This window comes from Abramis brama, assembly GCF_963993115.1.
Source record: "Abramis brama genome assembly, chromosome: 9".
Lineage (NCBI taxonomy): Eukaryota > Metazoa > Chordata > Actinopteri > Cypriniformes > Leuciscidae > Abramis > Abramis brama.
This window is the reverse complement of record NC_139971.1, coordinates 32079869-32100449: the sequence shown is the minus strand read 5'-3', so window position 1 is coordinate 32100449 and position 20581 is coordinate 32079869. Positions and strand designations below refer to the sequence as shown.

Sequence of the window (20581 nt, the reverse complement as noted above, 5' to 3'; positions counted from 1 at the left end):
GAACTTAGCAACATTGACTCTCATTGAACAGAACTGAATCAACAATGGATCTGGTTTGAGCTGAATAATGACTCTATTGAGCTTTTTTTTTGCCGAAACTGTGTTTCATAATTGATGAACTTTGCCACATTGGCACTGTTATTGAACTGAAGTGACTCACTATTAAGCTAATTGAACTGAACAATGACACTATCTTCGAGCTGTTTTTTCCCTGTCTATTACTATGAAGTTGCTCACTTTTTGTTGAAGTAAAAACAATTTGTGTTGTATAAAGCACTATATAAATGTGAATTGACTTGTGTTGTTGTCAAAATCTGCGTGTCCATTCAAACAGTATTCTGCTGCAAATCCATGTGTCACTTGGTAGAGACAAATTAGGCAGATCGTGAGCTTAGAATTATTTTGTTACTAGTTATTAATAAAATAAAAAGGTTCCATCTCACAAAACATAAACCGAGTTGGGATTATAAGGTTCTATCTCCAGTAGATTCAATATCCAATCAAAACTCTGAATGAACACGGACGGACCAATCAAAACCCACCTCTTAGCTCTGTAGCCTGGACACAGAGCTAAGGGCTGGACATTATCCTGGACATTTGAAGCCGGCAAAAGATGGCATTTCCATCTTTCTATCTTTTTTTATAACGAATCAATCGTTCTTTCTTTCTCTCTTACTAATCTATCTATCTATCTATCTATCTATCTACAGTATCTATCTATCTATCTTCAAACTGTTTCTATCTATCTTCAAACTTTATCTATCTATATATCTATCCTTAATAACTATTCCATCTTTCTTTCTAACTAATCCATCTTTCTTTCTTTCTTTCTTTCTTTCTTTCTTTCTTTCTTTCTTTCTTTCTTTCTTTCTTTCTTTCTAACTAATCCATCTTTCTTTCTTTCTTTCTTTCTTTCTTTCTCTTTCTAACTAATCTATCTTTCTTTCTTTCTTTCTTTCTTTCTTTCTCTTTCTAACTAATCTATCTTTCTTTCTTTCTTTCTTTCTTTCTCTTTCTAACTAATCTATCTTTCTTTCTTTCTTTCTCTTTCTAACTAATCTATCTTTCTTTCTTTCTTTCTTTCTTTCTCTTTCTAACTAATCTATCTTTCTTTCTTTCTTTCTTTCTTTCTTTCTTTCTTTCTTTCTCTTTCTAACTAATCTATCTTTCTTTCTTTCTTTCTTTCTTTCTAACTAATCCATCTTTCTTTCTTTCTAACTAATCTATCTTTCATTCTAACTAATCCATCCATCCATCTTTCTTTCTTTCAATGGTTATATACATTTATTCTTTGAAATGTGGGGTTTTATTTGTAAAAGTGGAGATAGAACCTTATAATTCCAAACAGAATCAGAGCTCTCAGAATTATAAGGTTCTATCTCCATTTGGGCCATCTTAAAAAATCCCATTTCCAAATGTGCCAGGATTTTGATATTCTATCCTCAAAGTACCTGTAGGGTGATGGTCTTGTTGAGCTATAATAGTAGGTTATACTACATAACAGTTTTGCCAGCTGGGATGTAAAAACTTTGATGCTCAATATCTCAGAACTACCCTAAACGGAGATAGAACCTTATAATCCTAAGCTCACGAGATGCTATCATGAACAGGCTGTGCGACATGCCTTCATCCTCGAACACCTTTAAAGAGAAGGAAACCAGATTGTAATGGTAATATTACTAATTAGTAATATCAATACATTTCAGTGTTTGAGTTTAATGTCATTTTTTTCCCCTCTTCTACAATAAACGTATGAGTTCTAGATTATTCTAACTGCTGATTATGTTATGCTATCTTCTTAAGATGAGTTTATAAATGAATAACTACATTTTTTTCAGTTTACTCAATGTTATATTTGCAAGCGTAGTACACAATTTAGCTTACGCTTAACAGCGTTTGAGCACAGCCACTTTATTGGCTCGCCTTCCCGCTCATTGGAGGTCAACACCATTTAACAGATGCAGCTAATAGCAGTTGCTTGAGGACACCAAACAATATACTTTCTCATAAAAATAAATTATTAGTGAAATTTACTGTCCTCTAAAAGGCTCAGGAAAAATCCTAGCTTGACAGTTTCATCACCTTCACTATAGATATTACAGTGAACCAGTTTAGTGCTTGGTTTCAAGGAAGTCCTGGAGAGAGCTTTCCGTTAGCATTTCTGTTCATTTCAAGGGCAGTAGCTCGGCTAGAACAGGAAGTATGCAACTTGTAAGACAAAGACTGTGCTTTTGCATATATGGTAAAAGTCGGTATGCTAAATGTTAGTAAAAATATTTGTAGCATACTAGGATATGTATATGGACTCAAATATGAAATAGACATTGAAAACTCTTCTGATTTCATGGGGTCCTTGCATAAAACATGTCCTATATGATGATTTCAGTATTCCACAATACCCATCACTCCCCCGGAGACATTTCAGTCAGAGAGTTTTCCTTTCTCCCATGTGTGTGTAATGTCTGGGCTAATAAACACAAGGTAAATGTAGTCAAAAGACTTCCCTGAGTGAAGTTGAGGCTGAATTATGGATGAGTTGTATGAGTTGTATGAGCTGTATGGAATTCATTGTGGATTTGCTGACAGTTCTGGTGCACCTTGATCCAGAGGGAGAGAACGAGAGAGAAAGAGAGAACATTTGGGGAGAGAAGTACAGTAAATCCTTCCCCCCTCATCCTACTATAGTCACTGCGATATAGTGCTAACCCTTCACTAGTCCGTCCAATCGTTTTATCCACAGTGTGAATTTACTGCAGGCTATATTCCTGTATAGTAGTTACCCACATTCACTGTTTTGTGTGTATATATATTATCATTGAGAAATTTTTAATTGCAAAAATTACACACACCTGTTGGGTTTTCATGTTTTACAGTTTGTATATTCTATCCCAAAACCATAAACCTTCCCATCACAGAAAACGTTTTGAATTATTACATTTAAAAAAAAAAAAAAAAAAAAAAAAAAAACACCACCACCAATGCGCAGCATTTTGCTTGTAAAATGTATAGTTAGCTGTGCTAGTGGTGCATAACAATTTGCACAGTACAGAGCAATCCTCGACTGATTATTCCATGAATATTCCTTTTAAAAAGCAGACATTTCTTTACAATAGACTTCGGCATGAGTTTAATCTGCCAAGTGTTGATACCTTTGCATATCTGGTTGACAATACACACTAAAAGTTCACAAGAAAAACTACCACTCGCTCAACGGCATTGCAAATACCTCAGCAACCCTTAATTATTTATTAAAGATTATATTGTTTCTGTAATATATAATAGTCCCATGTATATTGTAGATGTCAAGTTGGTATATAATGAGCTTATTCTCTCCATATAATACAGTGGAACCAATTGTGTTCTGTGACACATCTGCTGGGAGTAAATTAATTAAAAGTAAATCAAACTTCCCATCATAATGGTGACTTCAAACGAAAGTCTTCACACTATTATTCCACAATGCGGTATATAATATGTTGTTGTTTTTATAGTAATTTGTTTGTTATAACAGAATATGACCTACCCTGAATTACAGTAATACTCTGAATGCAATATTTTATTGTGAGAAATAACCTGACTATCCTGGCAATTTTCTTTAGTGTTTTGTACAAAACAACAACAACAAAGAAACCCAAGAATATCCAAGCTTGAAAATTTCAAGGGGCAATAATGGAAACAGACTGCTATGCTGTCAGAATGAGTCGTCTCATCGCATGCTGCAGTTCACACGCATATGACGCTGCAGCATAGCTATTTTTGACACATATACAATTCGTAGTATAATGGTTGAAACTGAGCATGTGAGTATGAGTGGCTGCTTAACCGTGCCATTTACTGTCACAACACAAATTACAGCTTTTAACCGAGATATACTGACAGAAACAGTGAGACATTTACTCACTAGCTACTGTATCTGCACTTTGGAGAATATTATCGTTTGAAAAGTTGACTTGTAGGTAATCATCTTTTCATGAAGGGAAACAATTCTAGAAATGCCTGGAATGTGATTTAAACAGAAAATAAAGTGTGGGAGGAGTGAAAGTGAGGGTGAAAAACACTGACAGAACAGATGCTAAGTTTGCATAGTCGTATATGCACATGGAAACTCACACACGCACACATACATACACCTACACACCCCTTTACCGCTCAATCCTGTTCTCAAGCTGCATTTCTTCCATTCCTGCACTCAGATTCTCTCCTTTTTTAGCAGTGAAACATCATGCTCTCCTCCTATGGCCCTGGGCCCACTAGACACTATAAAAAGATACTGGCTCATGAAATATAGAGAGTGTTCGGGATTCAATTTTATGGTGCCTATTACTGCAAATTGTAATATGGCTAATTACTCCTCGCCGTGTAGGATTGCTTCAGCAATTGTCTCGTGCCCCAATCACACGAAATTTCAAGCAAATGGCACCTGAGGGGCGTCAATTGAGCATTCATTATTTTAATTATGTGGACTTATGATTTACCTTCGCAGACGGAGAGAACAAGGCAATTTGAAAGTCTTAGCCTATGATTTCCTCATGGGTACCGAATCTATTTTGCACAGCTTTTCAGATGTACCAGTTTGAGACAAGCTAGAGAGATAACACTTTTTCTTTTCTCAAACCAATGTCGTTATACAGATAAATGATCTGACGATTATGTCTTGGCCGTTCATAAATTACATATTTTTATTTGTACCCCTCTTGCAGCTTATTGCCTTCAGAGCACTTGCCAAATCGGTCTTTGTGAATCACAGTGTTAAGCACAGTTAGCTTGGAGAGTTATTCATCTTAAGTTTTACTGCGGATATTGAAAATCTGAGAATGAGATGGATGGAGTTGCATTTTAAGACTAGTATGATGGAGGGGGCAGAAAATATTGGATTTATTTCACACTTTTTAGGACTGATTCGATTATGGTTCATCGCTAATTTCAATAAAAATGGTTGCCGTATGAAAGTATTGAAGTATTTCTACCGTGTAAAAATCACAATTTGACACATTCTATAAATTATTAAATGACATGCTCCAAGCAGAGCACAAAATAGCAGTCTGCATTCTGAATGTGAAAGAAATATAGTATAAAATATGTAAATATAGTAATATTTTGTACAACTTTTGCTACATTCATTTTTCATGTTCATGATTTCTGCAGCAGACTTATTTTTCTCTCCCACAAATCCGTGCCTGACCTTCATGTGATCAGTTTTCTAAGAAAAAAGGGGTCATCCGTTTCTCTCTCGGCAACAGAGCATATGCTAGACTCTTGACCTGTGGCCACTTCACTTCCATCTCTTCATGCTAATTCATTACTTACATACACAAAAGCACACTGTACACCCCCCACGCATTGTGGATTTGCTCTGAACGTTCGTTACCGCCATCCTCTGAGGTCTAAATTTGTCAGCGGGGTTAAGAGGGACAGAGGGGGCTGATATTGGCTGAAGAGATGGGCGATTAACTGTGTGGCTGACTCAGGCGGCTGGTGTCTTTGTATGTCAGGGCACGATGGAAAAGCCAATGAAGCAGTTCTCAGAGGGTGTCATAAACTCTGCTTTATTGCTGGTTTGTGTTGCCTTTGCAGATTAAGTTCAAAGAGAGATGGTTTCTCTTCTCCCTCCATCTTAAATCCCATTTCTATTGAGTTTCTTCTATGGATATATTCTCAGGGCCTCTGAGAAATAACCCTGCAGTCAGCAGCTGCAGGGTTGAGAGTGATTGTAAATGAGGGAGGATTACTCCCTCAGGGTGCTTTTAACCCCTTAGACTCTGGATAGAAGTAGGCTATGTCCTGACATAGAACCCAGTGGTTACATTTAGCTGGGCTTTCTTTAGATGATAGTGACTCATCTCGCAGTATCTGTGTCTTAAGGTGATTTTGCAGCCATTTACTCACGATGCTTCTCATGAGTCAGACTTGTTTTTTTTTTCTTTGTCCAAAACATTAAGTAATAAAATTGGGCTCTGTCATGAAATTAGAAAATCTTTTATTATTTTCCAGCTACTTTTATAAGTATATACTACACTACAACAGTGAGGTGTAACTAAAAATAGTGGCTATAGCTAATTAACTGCATTGTTCAGTATGACGCTGGTTCACTCGGTAGTTTAAAATAGTGTCAAAAAGTACAGCATAGTAGTCTTACAAATCACCCCCGTCGCTGTTTTTAAACACAATTTGTTGCAGCCAAAGCTTAAAAACTGAGCAAGCATAGGTAATAATAAACTAAACTCACCTTTTTCTGCCATAAGCAGCACTAGGAAGTCCGCTTTATTTTTAGTGAACGAGAGCAACCGATTCATTCCTTACGCAAAACTGCCTATCTATCTATCTATCTATCTATCTATCTATCTATCTATCTATCTATCTATCTATCTATCTATCTATCTATCTATCTATCTATCTATCTATCTATCTACTGATCTATCTAACTGTCTGTCTGTCTGTCTGTCTATCTATCTAAAGCTGCTTTCAGCTTCAAGATAGATAGATATATAGATAGATAGATCGATTTTAGGCTAAGTGATTTCTAATTTTAGTAGGCCTAGTTTATTTACTTTGATGATTTTGTGTTCATGTTCCTTGTGAGTTGATGTTCCTCTGCAAAGTCTGGTATCCAGTCTAATATCAAATGTCGCATGAGTTTATAGTTTTACTTAGAAGTAAAGTGACTAAAGTCCACGTTGAAAAAGCTAATTTGGCTCGTTCTGCTTCTATAGTTAAAACCGCAATGTTTAGCTACGCTTAGGCTACATAATGTGATACCAAGAAGCCAGAGCTAATTCTTAGAAAATATATTTTTGACATGATTAGCATATTTGTTCCTGATCTGCAGCCTATAGCCTAATATATTGGCAAGCTCATTGCTCATACATTGATCTCTTTATCTCTTCCTTTGCTCTTCTGGCAATTTTATATTGATATATTAGTTAAAGGGGTGGATGATTATGATTTCACTTTTCTAACTTTAGTTAGTGTGTAATGTTGCTGTTTGAGCATAAACAACATCTGCAAAGTTCCAACGCTTCAAAGCAAATATTTTAAAGGTGAACTATGCAGGGATTTTTTAGCTTAATTTACCTTAACTAAACAGCTTCTGATACATTGGAATGGTTATATGACTTTTTTCGGGTTGAATGGTGGTCTTCTCACACCCCCCTAGCGCCTTGAGCGGAAAAACCACCCTTGCAACTTTGGGCCGGCGTACCTCAGTGGACATGGCTCCGTGCGTTCGCAAGCTTCTTTGAAAACAAATGCACATGACAGGAGGGAGAAGATGAGAGGGGGGCGAGTCGCCAAAGAGTTTTGACGACAGTGTTGTCAAATATCTATTCCGAAGCTGTAGGGGGAGCTCTAAAGAGAAACATCAGCTACATAAATTCTTCAACTATCCATTCAGAAATGTACTGTTGCATTCTACATGTTGTCACTTCTTCATGAGTCTCTCCATCATTGTATGACTCCGGTTTGAACGTGAAGGCTAAAACAAGTGTTTGAAATTTTCAGTGCATGTCTGTGTGAGGTAAAAGGACACAAGCTGTTGTAGCTCCGCCCTCTGTGCTGGGAGCAGCAGCTCATTTGCATTTAAAGGGACAGACACATAAACGGTGCGTTTTTGCTCACCCTCAAAAAGTGACAATTTTAACATGCTATATGAAAATATATGTGGGGTATTTTGAGCTAAAACTTCACATACACACTCTGGGGACATCAAAGACTTATTTTACATCTTGTTAAAAAGGCATTATACCACCCCTTTAACGACTTGTTTGTTGTTAGCATACTTTGTTACTTATTAAAAGCTGATCATTATTAACTAATTTACTTAACAGTTCATGGTTTTATTATTTTTATGATTCATTTTTATTCTTTACTAATAAATCAAATCATTTTGATTCATCACTTCTCCATCTGACTGGATCTCACTGCATCAGATAGATAGATAGATAGATAGATAGATAGATAGATAGATAGATAGATAGATAGATAGATAGATAGATAGATAGATAGATAGATAGATAGATAGATGGATAGATAGATAGATAGATTCATGTTTATGTGCCTTATGACAATATGTGAGGAAATAGTACTGTCATCAAGCCTAATGCTATCTATCATCCACTAAATGTTAATACCAGGCATCTTTGCTTTGAAAACAAAGGGAACTGACAAAAAGAGAGTCTGAACCGCATGGCCATATCCCTTGGTAATCACTATTTTGGTTTCCAAGCTGAAGCTGGACTGCTGACGTTGAAAAGATGATCAGCACTTCACCAAATGCTCCAGCCTCAGCAGAACACCACGAATGTCAAGTTTTAAAAGAAAGTAGAAAATTGATGAGAAAGCAGACCATAGAAAATATCATAGAGAAGCAGCAAACACCTACATCAAAACCAATGCTTCCGATTCATTTCTATTTGTCACCAGTCCTGCTTAATTATTAATAAAAAAGGTCAGTGTGTTTGTGTATTACATAGAAAGCATACAGTGAGGAAAATAAGTATTTGTACACCCTGCTATTTTGCAAGTTCTCCCACTTGGAAATCATGGAGGTGTCTGAAATTGTCATCGTAGGTGCATGTCCACTGTGAGAGACATAATCTAAAAAAGAAATCCAGAAATCACAATATATGATTTTTTAACTATTTATTTGTATGATACAGCTGCAAATAAGTATTTGAACACCTGTCTATCAGCTAGAATTCTGACCCTCAAAGACCTGTTAATCTGCCTTTAAAATGTCCACCTCCACTCCATTTATTATCCTAAATTAGATGCACCTGTTTGAGGTCGTTAGCTGCATAAAGACACCTGTCCACCCCATACAATCAGTAAGAATCCAACTACTAACATGGCCAAGACCAAAGAGCTGTCCAAAGACACTAGAGACAAAATTGTACACCTCCACAAGGCTGGAAAGGGCTACGGGGAAATTGCCAAGCAGCTTGGTGAAAAAAGGTCCACTGTTGGAGCAATCATTAGAAAATGGAAGAAGCTAAACATGACTGTCAATCTCCCTCGGACTGGGGCTCCATGCAAGATCTCACCTCGTGGGGTCTCAATGATCCTAAGAAAGCCCAGAACTACAGCCCAGAACTACACGGGAGGAGCTGGTCAATGACCTGAAAAGAGCTGGGACCACCGTTTCCAAGGTTACTGTTGGTAATACACTAAGACGTCATGGTTTGAAATCATGCATGGCACGGAAGGTTCCCCTGCTTAAACCAGCACATGTCAAGGCCCGTCTTAAGTTTGCCAATGACCATTTGGATGATCCAGAGGAGTCATGGGAGAAAGTCATGTGGTCAGGTGAGACCAAAATAGAACTTTTTGGTCATAATTCCACTAAACGTGTTTGGAGGAAGAAGAATGATGAGTACCATCCCAAGAACACCATCCCTACTGTGAAGCATGGGGGTGGTAGCATCATGCTTTGGGGGTGTTTTTCTGCACATGGGACAGGGTGACTGCACTGTATTAAGGAGAGGATGACCGGGGCCATGTATTGCGAGATTTTGGGGAACAACCTCCTTCCCTCAGTTAGAGCATTGAAGATGGGTCGAGGCTGGGTCTTCCAACATGACAATGACCCGAAGCACACAGCCAGGATAATCAAGGAGTGGCTCTGCAAGAAGCATATCAAGGTTCTGGCGTGGCCTAGCCAGTCTCCAGACCTAAACCCAATAGAGAATCTTTGGAGGGAGCTCAAACTCCGTGTTTCTCAGCGACAGCCCAGAAACCTGACTGATCTAGAGAAGATCTGTGTGGAGGAGTGGGCCAAAATCCCTCCTGCAGTGTGTGCAAACCTGGTGAAAAACTACAAGAAACGTTTGACCTCTGTAATTGCAAACAAAGGCTACTGTACCAAATATTAACATTGATTTTCTCAGGTGTTCAAATACTTATTTGCAGCTGTATCATACAAATAAATAGTTAAAAAATCATACATTGTGATTTCTGGATTTTTTTTTTTTAGATTATGTCTCTCACAGTGGACATGCACCTACGATGACAATTTCAGACCCCTCCATGATTTCTAAGTGGGAGAACTTGCAAAATAGCAGGGTGTTCAAATACTTATTTTCCTCACTGTATATAGGCTAGACAAATAAGCATTCAAAACCGATCATTAATACTGCTACACCAGTTGTCCTGCATAATACTTTACCATAAATAATTTGTCATAAATAAATAATTAAATGAAACGAACACATTATGTATCATTATGAACCACCGGTTCCTACAGTAATGAAGAATAATTTATTTCACCATAGATTTTCTATTTTCTCTGCATATTTATTAACTGGCAGTGCGGCCGAAGAATTGCATTTAATCATCATATACCTGAGATGAGTAACAGTTTGTTTACACAGCATTTGTCCAAAATGTAAAAGTGTTTGCAATTAATGAAATGATTCACATAGAATTAATGAATTGCTTAATGTACAGGATGGCATGAACAACAACACAAAGTTACCAAGACATCATGAAATTCAAGAGTATTTTAAGACTAAAGGCACAATTCCATATTCCCACACACCATAATATCTGCATTTCTATTCTCAATTTTTTTCTGGAGAATCTGAGTATTGTTTATTTGAGCCCAACCTTCCAAAATATGATGTGTTCATGGATTTAGTCATTTAATCCATGATATGAACTAAAACAATAATTAGCAGAGCCACATTAACCCAAGGGATCGAATGGGCTGCAGCCGTGCTCAAGCTCAAGGGGGCCCTGTGAACAGGAGATAGCATATTAATTAAAGCTGCAGTCCGTAACTTTTTTGGGTTAAAAATGATCCAAAATAAATTTTTGAGCAAGTACATAACCAGCCAGTGTTCAAAACTATCTGCTTGCCTTAGCTCGATTCAAAACTGTAAGCTTGCAATAATGTTTTTAATTCCAGTGGTACTGATGGATTTCCGCGGGAAATTCGAGCATGTCTTTGCGTCATTACATCACACATAAAGGAGGAGTCTCGGCTAGTAGGCTATATTGCGTGTGAGGATGTTGGAGGTGGAGATTTATAGCCTTTTCTCACAGCACTTGATATAATTAAACTTATCAATTTAATGGCGGATCCAGAAAGGTTCAAACGACAATCACCAGTGACAACTGGAGATTCACCCGTTGTAAAACGCAAAAGACTTCGGACTTCGGAGTGGCTAAAGAAAAAAAAGAGAATGCAACCGGGCCCATGCGAAAACAAGGATAAATATCGGAAGGGCTTTTGAAAGGTGGCGTGAACTCAGACGCAGAGGCGGCTTTTAAAAACAGACGCAGAGGCGGCTTTTTTCTGCTGGACAGGTAAGACATCGCTTAAGTGATCGTTAGATTTAATCAGCGCGATTTACTGCAATGCTTTTTTTCACTTAGTTGGTCAGAACAAAAGTGGATGTTAGTTACTTGTTCAGGTGACATTTTCCGGTGAAAATTCTTATGTTGGTCATCCTTCCAAAAAGCAGAATCTGTGATTCCGAATGACAGTATCCACACCGGCGTGGTGACTGACAGTCACACATTCTCCTAAAAAAATTGGATTCATCCGCGCTGTGCTGTGCCGAGGCACAACCCACGTAGAGTTGATAATTCGCGGATAACTGCAATTGCAGATTTCGAACAGAGATGGCGACAAAGAGGAAAAACTACAAGTCGGCAAGTCTGGCAGATTGAGGGGACTTAGCCAAAAATGTTTGTTTACTACTCTCATGCCCCTCCCCCACTACCACCAAGCACCCTCCCATCGAGTTCGTGCTCGTCAGTGCGTGTGCACCAGATTTTCTGTGAACGCACCCGTCTCTTCAGCATCGAGGCATAATTTTCTTTTCCTTGGTTGTTTTGGACCTCCTAGCTCTGGTTGTTAATCGAGGAATTGGAAGCTTGTTAGTAGATTTTCTCTCCGCCATCACGCTTCGTACAATCCAACACACCTGCGAACTTCAGCCGTGTGCATGTGTTATTGTAACGTGCGCGAGATGGGAGGGGGAATCTGTGGCGTGTGCACGAACTGTGACTGACAGTCAGATCTCACACAACCCTGCGCTGATTGGACCAGAAGAACCGGGAGCGGTGGATTTTTGTAAAACAAATAACAGGCTCCAGGTGGAAGTAGAAGCGCGTTTTTTTTTCAAAAACTGGCTGATTTATGTTGTTCTGTCGGAGCATAGTGTCGGTTTCAGTGAATATGATAAAAAAAAAAAGTTGCCGACGGCAGCTTTAAATCAGGAATTTGATTTGTATTCTGTAGTTTTATATCTGTTATCCTCAAATTGCAAAGTAGCTCGATAGCTCCAAAGTTCTTTTCCCAATGTTGACACTGCACTTAGAAGTAATCCCTGACTCTGACATACAAATTCCCAAATGCCATCAGAGAGAGATCATTTATGACGTTGGGGCTTCTAAAAAATTATTTGAGGTGGATGAAAACGCATTGAACTGTCTGCCAGTGATTTAAACTGAACAACATGACCTTCTGTGCCGACTTGATTTTATTAGGGACTTTGCTTTTAAAAAGAACATGGAAAATGAGTTTTCAATGGCGCTGAGTGGCATTTCAGTCATTTTAGATCTCTGCTTGACTGTTTATGGGGTTGTAAGGGCATGTTTGCTGATCAACATTCATACTTAAGGCCATTTATGGGCTCGTCCAGATAACACATGCTCTTGACTTCATTTGACCAGCTTTGGCATGTGTTGTCACTGGCAAGTCTGCTGTGCTTTTTGTCGATAATCGGTAGTGGTTCTTTGGTCACATCAATGCACATTTACAAGCTGAAAATTATAGACATGGATGCTCTTTTATCATTATGCTATTCTAAAGTCCTGGCTCATGAATATTAATTACTTTATGTGACCAGGCACTTAAAGGGATAGCCCATCCAAAAATGAAAATTCTGTCATAATTTCTTCAAACCTGCATGACCCAAAACAAGATATTTAAAAAAAAAGTTGGTAACCAAAAAGTTTTTTTGTTACTACTGACTTTTTTTTGCATGAAAAAAAAAACACATCTGGAAAAACACACACATAATATCTAATGTTCCAAAAAAGAAAGAAAGTCATAAATGTTTGGAAAAATATGAGGGTGAGAAAATGATTTTCATTTTTGGGCAAATTATACCTTTAAGGAAAGTTACAAAGCACACATAAACCTAATTATTATTCATGAGCTAAATTTCCCCCAAAGTAGTATCCATAATGTTGCATGCATTTTCATGGATGGAAGCAATTAACACAATATTATGTAACCAAATATACTGGTTATATTAGCCCTGTTTGGTTCAACGTATACATTGAATGCAATATAAGTCGCTTTGGATAAAAGTGTCTTCCAAATGAATCATTAGTTCACATAAAAGTTAACTTCACTACGTCCTGGGCTCCATTAAACTTTTTGTAATATTCCTCAGTTCATCTACAGACTGGACAAGCTTATAGCCTAGTAGGGCAAGAGTTCTGTTACACAAAGATTGAACTGTCTTAACAATGTCAAAGTTCAGATGTACTCTCCAACTCTGAGCTGTGGCTTTAGAGTCTCTTGTGGTGGAGTACTTATAGTTCCAATCGGAAGAAGAAGGGATGGTGCCATTGGTGTTATGAGCAATCCATGTGAGAACTTTTTGATGCAAGTCCAGCCCCAGAAATCGATATATCTCCTTGACCTTTTCCTCAGGATTCAAGGCCAAGTCTTCATAACGCACCAATAGATACCTCCCTCTCAGCCATGTGGGGTTCTGCAAGCCGGTCTCCACAGAATACTCAATATCTCTGCACGTACTTGTTATCTGCGTCAGGTCCACGTACCGCGGTTGGCGGCCAGTGGCGTTCCAGATCTTCCAGGCCCTGAATTTGCCTACAAAAGCAGTCATGCGGGATGCAAGAATGGCTCTGGGGTCTCTCACCAAATGGACGATTCTCAAATCTAAACGGGGGTCTTCTGACAGCGTGCGTAGGTCGCCTACCTCTGGGATACGAACTGTTTTTATAACCACGTGGCTTCGTGCTTGGCAAGCCTGAGAGGCTAGAGTGAGGTTTAGCGCCTGGCACTTTTTCGGGCACCAGGATTCATCCGGTTGCCCTGCTAGAATCTCCTCGCCACCCTCCTGGCAGACAGGCGGCGTGCACAGGGCATGGCTGGAGCTGCGGCGGAAAAAGGTCCCAGTCATGTGATCCTGTGGTTCAGGGCGAATGTAGCTCTCCAGGAAGCTGAAGTCACAGTTGTAGAGATTGAGCAGGAGGTCTCGGTAGGCCCCCAGAAGAGCTCTGCCATCCAAAGCCCTTTGTAGGCGGCTACTAGAATTGGTAAAGGCCTGTTGCACATGATAAAGAGGCTCAAAAACATAAAATATGCCAGGATTTTGATTGAAAAGCTGTCCGGTAAAGGAGGAGCCACTACGGGTTTGTGCAAACAGAAGGATGTGCTTTCGAGCGGTGGCAGTGCTACTGCTAGTCTCAGCAGGGACATGGATGTCATTGCAGAGAGATTTCCATCTCTGCTCTGGGGAAGAGAAGTAGAGAAAGTGAGATAATACGGCGCTCTGAAACCACAGAGGACATTATAGGGCCACAAAAGACCCAATTAGTTCAGCTTTATCTTTAATCAATCAGTTATTTGGGTAAGAAAAAAAAAATACCTGGAGCTTTAGTTTGGGGGAAAAAAGTTTCATTTTAACAAAAACTTTAATAAAGTGCAATTTTAAAAAACATATCCTCACAGCAGAGAGAAGATGTACAGCAATAATAGTTGTTTTGAAGACTTGAATTGCCTCCTTCTGCGATGGTAATCATTTCACCATTTTGGAGCATTATGTGAAAAGAAAAATAACGCATAAAACTGAAATTTGAACAATGGCTGCATTTCTTCACATATGAAAAAAGATGATGTGACTTTTGCTCAAAATGAACAATTACTATATATAGCAGGAGGGTGAGAGAGACTGATAACGAGTGTAATTACGGCTGATGAGAGACTGATTGCGCATGGCACATTAGGTTGTGCGAGTCGACGCTTTCTGGAAGTGCAAACAGCTGGTCCGTGAGGACATATTACGTTAGATTAATGATGAGATAATTGTAGAATTAATTATTGATATTCCATCTCTCGCTCCTTACAGCGGATGCGATGGGAATTTCCAGGTTGCATTTCTACCAGTTCTCTGCTAATGTCTTTCCTTACAAACTCACTCATTACAGAAGTGATGACCTGAGAGAGATAAGCCTATAGAGAGAATGCCATCCGGAACCTTCAGCATAATCTTGTCAAACCAGCTAAAGCTACGTCTATAACCAAGCATGAATTTTAATTGAATTTAAGTCTCTATACAAACTATAATTTAATGGAGGGCTTAAACTGTGCTAAAAATGAATCCCGGCACTTGGACTTGAATGCAAATGAAATTGAGGACATATCGCAGATGGGTCATTGCTGTTATTCAGTTTTTGAGCTTTAAAAATTCTAAGATTAATTACACAATGGCAAGAAAATTAACAGAATGAGCCATGTTTAGAAATTTTAATCATACCATAATATCATGTCATTTTTTCTAACAACATTAGATGCTTTAAAGTGTGAAAAACCAACTTCTAACAAACTAGATAAACAACTAACCAAAAAAATGTGCTAAATTAACAGAATACATTATGCCTTATACTACTGTAGGCTACTTGCTGAAAAGTAAAACTGAGGATATGTGGAAACTAAAAAATGACTACCGATTAAAACAGGTTTGTTTGAAATATTTTGATTAAAGAAACAAAATGAAGGTATTAAAAATCTAGAATATTTCTTAAGGAACTGGCAGATATAAATAGTGGAAAACCTTGCTGATTTGTTAATAAAAATACATGTAAATAAAATCCATCAGTAGGGTATTGTAAACCTGATGCTATTTGAATAAAAACCACACATTTCCACTTCCAAATTTCATTTTCCATTCTGGGGGTGACAGTACTATTCTGGAGGAAAGCTCATACAATGTTAAATGTCACTGTGAAAATCTAATTCTTCATGTTACAGGACAGTGACTCACCTTTACCCTGTCGTCCTTGGCAGTGGGCGGAGTCTTGGCATGGGCCACTGAAGGAGTCATGGAGGGAACGGATGGCAGTGTACTGCACCCCCAAGGATGTGCACACGAGAAGCAGTAGAGTCTTCCACGAGCACTCCATACTTCTCCGTTACCATCACATTCTTCACTCTGTGAGGAAAGCATGCACACTTACATTTACTTTTATTTTGCATGGCTTTTACTATAATAATAATATAGCATTCAGGAAGGATTACACAGTTTTTTTCTCTCAATTTTTAGACTTAAATGCAAGTGCATATCAAGAAGATTTGTTTAAAATATGCATCAAATTGCAAATAGTGTGTCTGCTTTGCATTTGATAATCATCACACTGAGTGCTTGTGGAGTTCCATCACAAATAGGCAGATGTGAGATGCATTATCAATGTGGGAGCTAAAACCTAAACAAGGAGTTGTTCGGAATTGGGACTTTAATACATATTTTGATTATTCTCACAATCACAGAGTAGGCTACTTGGCCCTATTTCCATACTATTTCCATATTTAAATAAGTGCAAAACCATAACCACAGTAATAAAGGCTGCCATTTCTGTCACCTGGACTAGTGTGAAATAAGTTGCTTTTTAATAGTTGACAGCAGAATGATTTTTGAGGCTCATTTGAGCCTAGCAAACAAATTACAAAGTTGATACATCCGAGTAAGAAATAATTCAAATAGTTTGCCAAATTTTGCCTATTATTCTATCATTGTGGTATAAGAGCATATAAAAATGCTGACGTTGTTTTACATAAAATGAAAACAGAAAAATAATATTAAAAAAACTACAATAGTATCTCAGTGATCTTAAAATTACACTGTTCCTGTTCAAGCAAGCAGTTCTTGGCCAAAATAAGCTGTGATGTGGACAAACATTTGTCGTTTTGTCAAAGATCTGTCCATTAGCATGTGCTTCGAAACAATAATGTGAATTCTTCTACCTCTGAATGCCTATTATTCAATTCAAAACTTTTAGAATTGCATCTCAGTGTTAGTCATAGATGACAACCCAAGCTAGTTGGTCTTTCTTCAGCTAAAAAATAACAACCGTTCCACTTTTAAATTGCCCAAAACCTGCTCCAAATCAATGCGTTTCTGCAGTTTCCAGTTCACGCTGGTTGAGGTGTTGCTATTAGAAATGCAATATCTGCAACATATTCTGTGCCTCTCATCACAGTCTCATTTCTCTTCAAATGATGGAAAATACCATCTTAAATAATGCAGTGCCTATTTTAGCAGCGATGTATGTTGCCAAATGTTTCTCTTGAGCCAGCCGTTAAGAAACATTTCATCAATCAAAGGTGGCACAAAATTGGCAGTGATGGCCTCCAAGTACAATTTTCTCTGTTATTCCATGAATTTATATGGTCTGTGGTATCAGTGATTTTGTAAGAAGAAAAGTAAGAAGCAGAAATCCCATTTCACACATTCTCTTCTGCAGCTAATATAAATTAACAGCCATGTCAGAAAAAAAATGTAGCATGGGAATTCTGGACGTTTTCAGAATTTCAAACACATTGTTAGGGCATACACTTACTGATATGACAATCAAGCACTCAACAAACTCCTTATCAACGAACAGCCATTTTGGTTGCCTCAGGTTCCTTGAACTTTGCATGAAAAAGCTCTTGCTGGCCTGCTAATTGAACATTCAATGAGGTGGTTTCCCTGTGCTCTTCATTAGTCCCTGAGAGGGGCTAGTCACCACTGCAGCACACTCTTAAAATAAAGGTTTTAATTGGCATTTATGGTTCCATGAAGAACCATTAACACCCATGAACCTTTCCATTCCACAAAAGTTATTTATAGTGGGAAAGGGTTCTTCAGATTTTTAAAATGTTCTTCAAACTAATAAAAAATGTTTATTTTAAGAACTGCTCACTGAAAGGTTCTTTGGGGAACAAAAATGGTTCTACTATGGCATTGCTGTAAAAGAAACGCCTTTTGGAAACTTTATTTTTATTTTGAAGTGTATAATGACAGTTATATACGGCTATTGGCACAAGAGAGCTGTTTTACTAAAGCACCATCAAGAGACTGATAAGATTGTTTTGTTTCTGTGACGTTGAATCCATTAATCTTACAGCTGTGTGACCTGCTGGTCACATTTTTGTGAACCACTGGTTGGGTCAACTCTCATGTTTTCTGATAACTGCACTTTCTTTTATAAGAAAGAGGCCAAGAACACATTATGATGGCTCTTGAAATGATAATAAAAAAAGAATCAATCTAACATATACTTCAGCGTCTAGATTGCAGTAAAGACAGTCTTTCTCTCTTCAATCATAGAGATATTGAAAGCCTCATTGGCTTCAGCTTTTATAGGACTTTCAGGCTTGTCTCTTATACAATAAACTCTCTTATGAATCTGCTTTTTCATCCAACAAACTGATTACCATATTGGGAATATAGGATGTAGGGGGGAAATTTATTTCCATCAGGTACACATATTGAGAGCTACGATTAGCTTTCTCTGCCATTTGACAAAATCGCTCCAGCCACATCGACCAACACAATCAAGACATCATGCACTATCAGACATGAAAGTGCTACTGAAAGAAAATTGATATCTATTCATCTGTCACATTTCTCCCCTGTAAATGTCTTTGGGTCTCCTGACCTTGCTGTGAATATACTGTCATAATCTGCTTTAAAAACTCATTACAAAGATGACAGATGCTTTCACCTCACCTAAATGAGTAGAGAATTAATTAAATATTTGAATACTTAGGAGTACAAAAAATCATCTCAAAACTCACCACAATATAAACTTAAGTTTACTCCCTGCCAAAAATAGAAATCAATGTTTTGCCAAGTTCTCAACCTACAGTATACATGATACGTCTACAGCACATTTTTGACCACACTGAATTGAATCACAGGAATGAAAAGACTTTTAACTTTTGTTTTTATGACGAGCAGATGGATTTATTCCCTTGCAAATTTACCATTAAGATGTTAATACAAGACTAGAGAGATATGGAGGATTCCAAAGAATGTTATTTATATGTGTCCAAACTCTTTATGTGTGTCTACATGCCTACAGGCACAGTATTATTCAAGGTTAATGTGTGTTTATGGTCAATATAGCTATAGGCAAAACACTAATGTGAGCGACAAATCAATAATATCCCAAAAGCATAAATCCTACAGATACAGTATCGATCAATAAATAACCATCAACAAGTCTATAGTGCATTACTAGCCTAAAATGGTTTGCTAATTAAGACAGTCTCATAGCCTGACCAAGGTATTCATGGTCTCCAAGCCTAACCTGCTGAAAAGTACCCAAAAATCCCCTTAAAACCAGCCAATAGACCATTATGACCAGGGCTGGAGACCATAATAAGACTGGCAGTGCAGTTTAGTCCGGTTTGCAATATTTTTTATAGAAACAACATTGATATGGTATAATGCATAATCTTTTACTTTTCTTACTGTATAATCCTGTTAATTGATTTAAAAATGATTTAAATATTTTATCTTATTACACTTATAAAACGAATCATACTTAACTCTTTTAACAATGCTGCCACTTTAATTACACAAATAACTTATTAAATATTTTACAAGCATCTTACTGGTAGGCTATAGTGTAAATGTCACTGATCAGAATCAGGACTGAGCTATTCGCAGTTTACATTTCTAGTTTAGTTCTCAGACTGAACTGAACCCAGCCACATCTGTCAAGAGCATCACTCACACAGCCTCCGCTGACACAACTTCTTGCCCAAGCTCCGGGAGAGGATGTAGGCTATCAATCATTTGCAATAAGTTAGTATGATCAGTATTGCGGGTATAATTTACACAGCAGACACACAACAAAAACCTAATGAACGAATTTAGATCGGAACGGACAGTGAGAGGACGATCCACGGATATCTTACCATTCACGATGCGCTGAAAGATTCCACGCATGGACTCGATCCAGTAAAGTTGTTATTCAGATAGTCCTGGTTCTCGAGTCAGCCCACCTATATATCAACCAAATGATACGTGTGCTGAGCGTCTGTAAGTGACAGATGGATAATGTTGGCTTTCTGAAAACGCAGGGGGTGGGCAGCGCGCGTGGATAACCAGTGGGGTTTTCTCTTCCTCTGTCATTGGTTTGTCTGCGTTCTGAAACGGGCATCAGAGAAGACAAGATTCTGGTTGCTTGTACCTGACGTAGGCTACTACAAACCAGTTGCTTTTTGACTTTCCTTTTTTGAACAGTTCATTGCTTGTAGCCTACCTATATAAGGGTTCACTCAAAAAGTTAATTTCTGGTAGGCTATTTATTTACTCATCTTCATGTCGTTTCAAAATTTGATGATTTACTTTCATGAGGAACACAGATTAATCATCCAATGTAGCCTAGCCTATTGATCAATCTTTTTCCTCATGCAGTGACAATAAATGGTGATGAAATAGCCTATGCCAAGCAAAGGGATCCTAAGCTATATAGTCAATAGATCAAGTTCTTCAAAAGTAGCCTAATAGCTTTGTGTAAAGAGAGCGACATTATTCATTATTTCCCTTGT

General features: G+C 37.9%; 1 protein-coding gene across 1 annotated transcript; it reads right to left on the bottom strand.

Moving 5' to 3' along the window:
* Nucleotides 1–10266: 10266 nt before the first annotated feature.
* On the bottom strand, nt 10267–20059 carry LOC311089983 (carbohydrate sulfotransferase 1). Its single transcript, XM_084125050.1, has 3 exons — nt 19946–20059; nt 16023–16190; nt 10267–14491 (listed from the first exon to the last, which is right to left on the bottom strand). The coding sequence occupies exons 2-3, from the start codon at nt 16159–16161 to the stop codon at nt 13362–13364; spliced, it is 1269 nt and encodes a 422-aa protein (XP_083981176.1). The 5' UTR covers nt 16162–16190; nt 19946–20059; the 3' UTR covers nt 10267–13361.
* Between the last annotated feature and the right edge of the window lie 522 nt (nt 20060–20581).

Coding starts and splice junctions, on each gene's coding strand:
- LOC311089983 (XM_084125050.1), bottom strand. CDS start 16,161: ATGGAGTGCTCGTGGAAGACTCTACTGCTTCTCGTGTGCACATCCTTG. Junction 14,492..16,022: donor CCAAGGACGACAGGGTAAAG/GTGAGTCACTGT, acceptor TCTCTTCCCCAG/AGCAGAGATGGAAATCTCTC.